Source organism: Scyliorhinus torazame, chromosome 2 (assembly GCF_047496885.1).
Source record: "Scyliorhinus torazame isolate Kashiwa2021f chromosome 2, sScyTor2.1, whole genome shotgun sequence".
NCBI lineage: Eukaryota > Metazoa > Chordata > Chondrichthyes > Carcharhiniformes > Scyliorhinidae > Scyliorhinus > Scyliorhinus torazame.
In genome coordinates, this window is record NC_092708.1 from 81,263,912 (window position 1) to 81,269,911 (window position 6,000).

At 44.9% G+C, this 6,000-nt stretch overlaps 1 protein-coding gene across 2 annotated transcripts in view; it reads right to left on the reverse strand.

The window, feature by feature from the left end:
• Positions 1–4,285, reverse strand: part of LOC140388764 (secretin receptor-like) — an 84,102-nt gene extending 79,817 nt beyond the window's left edge. For both annotated transcript variants that reach the window (XM_072473168.1, XM_072473167.1), the window contains exons 1-3: positions 3,877–4,285; positions 3,648–3,726; positions 2,779–2,896 (exon numbers count right to left, since the gene is read on the reverse strand). In XM_072473168.1, coding sequence (XP_072329269.1) covers positions 2,779–2,896; positions 3,648–3,726; positions 3,877–3,884 — 205 coding nt within the window. In that variant the 5' untranslated portion in view covers positions 3,885–4,285. The remainder of the gene's footprint in view (positions 1–2,778; positions 2,897–3,647; positions 3,727–3,876) is intronic.
• Positions 4,286–6,000: the final 1,715 nt, after the last annotated feature.

A 6,000-nucleotide genomic window follows, 5' to 3' on the forward strand; every position in this document is an offset into this window, starting at 1 on the left:
GCACATATTTGGATTGTGGGAGGAAGCCAGAGCACCCCACGCAGACATGGGGAGAATGTGCAAACTCCACACAGTAACCCGAGGCCAGAATTGAAATCTCATAGACAACTTTAAAATTCTAACAGGATTAGAAAGGGTAGATGCAGGAAGAATATTCCCGATGGTGAGAGAATCCAGAATCAGAGGTCACAATCTTAGGATATGGGGTAGACCATTTAGCACTGAGATTAGGAGAACTTTCATCACCCAGAATGTGGTGAGCCTGTGGAATTCCCTACCACAGAAAGTAATTGAGGCCAAAACAATGTATGTTTTCAAGAAGTAATTAGATTTGCTCTTGGGGCGAAAAGGATCAAAGGAAATGTGGGGGCAGAAGGTGGAAACAGGCGATTGAGTTGGATGATCAGCCATGATCATAATGAATGGCGGACCAAGCATGAAAGGCTGAATGACCGATTTCTGCTTCTATTTTCTATGTTTTTCATGATGCAAAGATAACTGCTTTCAGATTTTACTCTGCATTTAAAACCTGCCCATTGCCAGCTTGTGATTTTGCAGTCGGCATCCCAAATTCAGTGTGCAGTGTATAGTTTAAAAATCTCACCACTTACAGATACAAGGAGGAACATGTATTTCAGACGGTGAACTTCTTAATTATTCAGTACCTTCATACAGTGGTTCATTAAAAAATTTAATTCTTGCTAAATTGAACACTGTAGTTGTTCCAATTCTTTATTGCAGTTGGTCTCAATTAAATCCATCAGTACATCAGTATGTTCCCCCTTTGCGGGATGTCGTAATTCCTTAAATGCTTCCAGAGTTTTTCTTCCACTCCCCTGTCACGATATCTAATCCAAACGTTGAACAATCTCTGTGTTAGAGGAATTTCCTGATAGCTGTTCTAAAGTTATTTTTACTAGATTCAACCTGTGACTTGTCCGCCTCCGACAGTTTATTCCTCTCACAGTCCAAAGATGTGCAGGTTAGGTGGATTGGCTATGCTAAATTGCTCCTTAGTGCCCAAAACGTTATGTCGGGTTACTGGGTAACGGGAATAGGGTGAGGCGTGGGTTTAAGTAGGGTGCTCTTTCCAAGGGCTGGTGCAGACTCAATGGGCCGAATGGCTTCCTTCAGCACTGTAAATTCTCTGTCCATGTTGAAAATGAGTGAATCGGAACTATTTCAATGCACAGTTAGCTATTTCCAAACCAGTCATAAATACATCTGCTGCTATCTTCATATCTGCAATGTTTTTACACCTATAGAATCATAGAATTTACAGTGCAGAAGGAGGCTTTTCGGCCCACCGGCTCTTGGAAAGAACACCCGACCCAAGCCCACACCTCCACCCTATCCCTATAACCCTACCCAACCATTTTGGACACTAAGGGCAATTTAGCATGGCCAATCCACCTAACCTACACATCTTTGGACTGTAGGAGGAAACCGGAGCACCCGGTAAACCCACACAGACGCGGGGAGAATGTGCAGACTCTGCACAGACAGTGACCCATCCCGGGAATCGAACCTGGCACCCTGCAGCTGTGAAGCAGCTGTGCTAACCTATAATGTGCCTGAATAATGTTTCACTGACATTGTTTGGCCCTCATATATATATTGTTTAGCTCATTCTGCAGTTTCTGACTTGCCTTTCAATTCACCTGTTCACCCTAGTTTTATTTACAAATTTAACTAATTTGTCATAAATTTCAGAATAAAGTTGTAATGTAAATTAGTTGTGTTTCCAACACTGAGCTCTATTGTTCAGTGAATTAGGTTTCAGTTTAATGCCTGATCTAAAGGAGAACTGCCTCCAACAGTGCAATACTGTCTTACTGCCATACCAAAGTGTCAACCAATATCCTGCAATCAAACCTCAACGCTCTGACCAAGAGACACGATTGCCACCAACGAAGTCAAGCCAGAGTGTCTCGCAGCTAAAATAATGGTGGCAAATAATTGATGCAGAACCATTCCTCATATCGAAACGTCATATATCTTGACACCTGTAAATGCTTATGTCAAATAACTCTAATTAAGCAAATAATTTTGTTCCTGAAATCTAAAGCTACCATAAGAAACTATAAAGAAACTGAAGATAATATAAAACTTACCACACTAAGATTGACTGCATGTGCACTTCTCATGAAATTTAGTTTATACTTTGGAACAATATATTTTCATCTTATAATTGCTATTCCTTTGAAAATTGAAGAAGATGCTTGCAGCACCAAGTGTATGTTACTTGCTTCAATCTGCATCTCCATTCAGAACCACAAGTGGCTTTTGAATGAGATATGAGCCATATGCTGAGGCGTTTTGCAATGCAGTCGGTGCTTGTGGTAATCTAATTTTTTTAATCGTCCGGTTGAAGTTATATCATGAGATACCTGCATTTGAATCCTTAACATATTCATTTGGAATGAACGTGTTGATAGGTTCAAATAAATGAGTGCCCAAGCTAAAATAGCGACAAGAGGAATTTCAAGCAAATGCACTGTGTATTGTATGTTGATGCCCCAAAAGCCTAAGTTCAGGTGTTCATTAAATTTTAACAAGAAAAAAAATCACTGCTGCACTGCATTTTCTATTTGGTTCCAGTCTCATTGAAAGGAGCAGCACTGGATATATATAGAATGCTGTGTCCTGGATATTTTGGATTTTAAAAAAAACGAAGATTCCAGGAGATGTGAGTGTACCTTGTAATTCGCAATCCTAGTCACGATTTTGATCCACTTGCCCTAATGGTCCGGCTCCATTCCGTGCCGGCAGCCTTACCTGCTTGGACCGCTTGCAACCCGGAACCGACTTGATCATTTGCCAACATCTCAAGGCAAAGCTCTTCCTCTTTTCTCAAGATATTCGGTACATCGCATTCGTCTGGATTGCTTTTGACCTGAAGAAATGTATATAAATGCACAAATACATTTGTCATCCCGAAATTCTTTGCTCAGGATCCTGACATTTTGACATTTCATCATTGGCATTGCGGGATTTATATTTCTCCCCTTGCTTTATTGGATGTATTCTGAAATGTCTGCGACGCTGTTTCTCTTGGCCATTGTACAGAAATTTTAAATTCGACGCTAAAAGAATTAAAAATAATTGGCAGCATTGGAGTAGAGTGAACTGGGTGTAGCATTATTATGAACGAAGTAACTGCAAGTAAGTGGCTTGATCAGAAAGAGCAACAGTTGGAATGAATCAGTTTGAAGCAATGGCATGATGGCTTGGCTTAGACATCTCTTAATTTTAACAGTATGGCCGTGGCGTTCTGTAACACTTAAATTAACGTTATTACCCAGATTACGGTGCACAGTGAATTAAGATTCTCAAAATAGCCCCTTTTGGACTCGGCAGGTCTGACAGCATCTGTGGAGAGAGAAACAGGGTAGACTTTTCGAGTCCGCATGCCTTCTTCAGAGCACGTCGGGTGGTATTTACTCTAAAAGGAACTTAAACCCATCGGGAAGCCAACCTCCATACCCGCTGGATGCAGAGGGTTGCACACCTGTGCAAATGTACGAAATGGTCTGGGTATTGAGATATCATCGATCTAATATCCTAACCCTTTCTCTCGCGTTAATTTGTAGTCATAAAAATCCATTCGACGTACACCTAAAATGAGGATGAAACGATTTACTTACGATTACGATGATGTCCAGATAAATTATCAGGAGGATCCTCATAACGTGGGCACGTCCCAGTAGCTGTGCTCCTGCCGCCCTGCACATCATTGAAAAGAACAAAGTTCAGAAATTTGCCAATTGAAACGACAGGATTTGGTGTGTTTTTTTTTGGGGGGGGGGGGTATTGATCAATGACTGATATATTCTGATCTTACCATTCCATGGAAAAACAATAACCTGATCTTACCATTCCATAGAAAATCAACAACCTTCTTCTGGGCGCTGGGCATGTGCAGCAAAGCCTTCCTCACACCAGCGAGCTCTCAATAACCCTGGTTACAACCATTTGCAGCTGCCGCCGCCAATCGCGGTTCGATCACTTCACCCAATCACTTGTGACATTTGAAGATCTTAACGGGGATTGGTGCAAGTCACTGGTCGCACGGTTAAAGGAAAGTCGAAGGACTTAACGACCGCAAATGCTGAGAATGTCTGTTTCATTTTCGAACTTGACCAGAATTGGCTAGAAGTCCCCCCCCCCCCCCTGCTGGCCCGAGAGCGCGTTGGTAGCAGATTCAGCGCCGGCGATGTCCGAGCTCTTGCTGAAACGGTGAGGAGTCCAGCTCCTGGCCAGGCTCTGCCTGACTTGCAGGATGATCCTTTTGTTTTGGCTGCTGTTGTGGAGACTCCGCTGGCAACCGTTCAGTGATTTGTCAGTTGCTCATTTTCCTTTCCTCACAGACAAATGAATAATAAACAGGAGGAAGGCACGCCGCCCAGGGCAAGTTCAATTATTTCTGTGTCTCGTCAGTTTAGATACTGGCGATGAACTGATATACTTACTGTACTCAGCATTTTAATCTCGGCAATATGCGGTGGAATTATAATTTATTTATGCCTGTAATAATATTAAAGGAGTAAAGTCGAGTTTATTTTATGATTCGCATTATCCATTAGTTACCATGGCCATCGGAGTTATAATATTATAATACATTTCATACTGCGTCATTTTACTTGTAATATTTTCAAGGATTAATGAAGGTGAAATCTTTGTTTTATACCTGTTAGATTAAATCAAGCACATGCTGTCAGCACGTTGTGTAGAGTGTAGCGCACAAAGACTCCATGAGACGAATATAGTGAAGTTGATGAGGCTTTATTAAGCGTGTCTGTTCCCCAGCAGCTCGATAGTAAACTGGCCTGCGGGGGAAGACACCGGCTTCTTATACTCCGCCTTCAGGGCGGAGCTTGAGGTCAACGGCCAACCAGGACCCAGGATCTGTCAGCCAATGACATTAGGGCTTCCAGTCCCACATGACCCCCAATACATACTACCACATTCACCCCTTGTCAAAAATGAACCCGGCGAGGTAATGCTTCGTATGGTGGTAAGGGTTTACAGGGCTGGTCCTGGGAGGATAGAACATTCACATGGTAGTACAGTATTGGACAGTTTCGTCCTGTTGCAACTATTTACAGAGGATATAGGAAAAAAACAAAATGTTCTTTGAACAGTCCATCTTTGCTTTACATCGACGCCACGAGTCGGTCGGGCGGTCTGGTCGTCCGTGTCGATCGCCTCGGCCCCGGCGGTGGTGGTGCTTGTACCAGTGTTGTCGCCTCCAGGAGCCGTACGGTTTCAGCTGTCGGAGCAAAGGGGAGGGGGACTGATCCTCCTGGGAAGGGGGCGGTCGCGGGGTGCGGCGGTGGCAGGAAGGAGGGCGGTTGGGTTGATGGTGTCGGGGGGGTTTGCGTGGTGCCGGCGGGCGCCAGATCCCGTAGGGAGACCGTGTCCTGTCGGCCGTCGGGGTACTCCACGTAGGCGTACTGGGGGTTTGCGTGGAGGAGGTGAACCCTTTCGACCAACGGGTTCGCCTTATGTGCCCGCACATGCTTTCGGAGCAGGATGGGTCCTGAGGCTGCCAGCCAGGTTGGCAGCGACATTCCAGAGGAGGACCTCCTAGGGAAGACAAGGAGACGCTCGTGAGGCGTTTGATTAGTGCTTGTACATAATAACGACCGGATGGAATGGAGAGCGTCCGGGAGGACCTCCTGCCACCGTGAAACTGGGAGATCCCTGGACCGTAGGGCCAGTAGGACGGCCTTCCAGACCGTGCCGTTCTCCCTTTCTACTTGCCCGTTCCCCCGGGGGTTGTAGCTTGTCGCCCTGCTTGAGGCTATGCCCTTGCTGAGTAGGAACAGGCGCAGCTCGTCACTCATGAAAGAGGACCCCCTGTCGCTGTGGACGTATGCGGGGTACCCGAACAGTGTGAAGATGCTGTTCAGGGCTTTAATGACTGTGGCCGCGGTCATGTCGGAGCAGGGAATGGCAAAAGGGAAGCGGGAGTATTCGTCCACTACATTAAGAAAA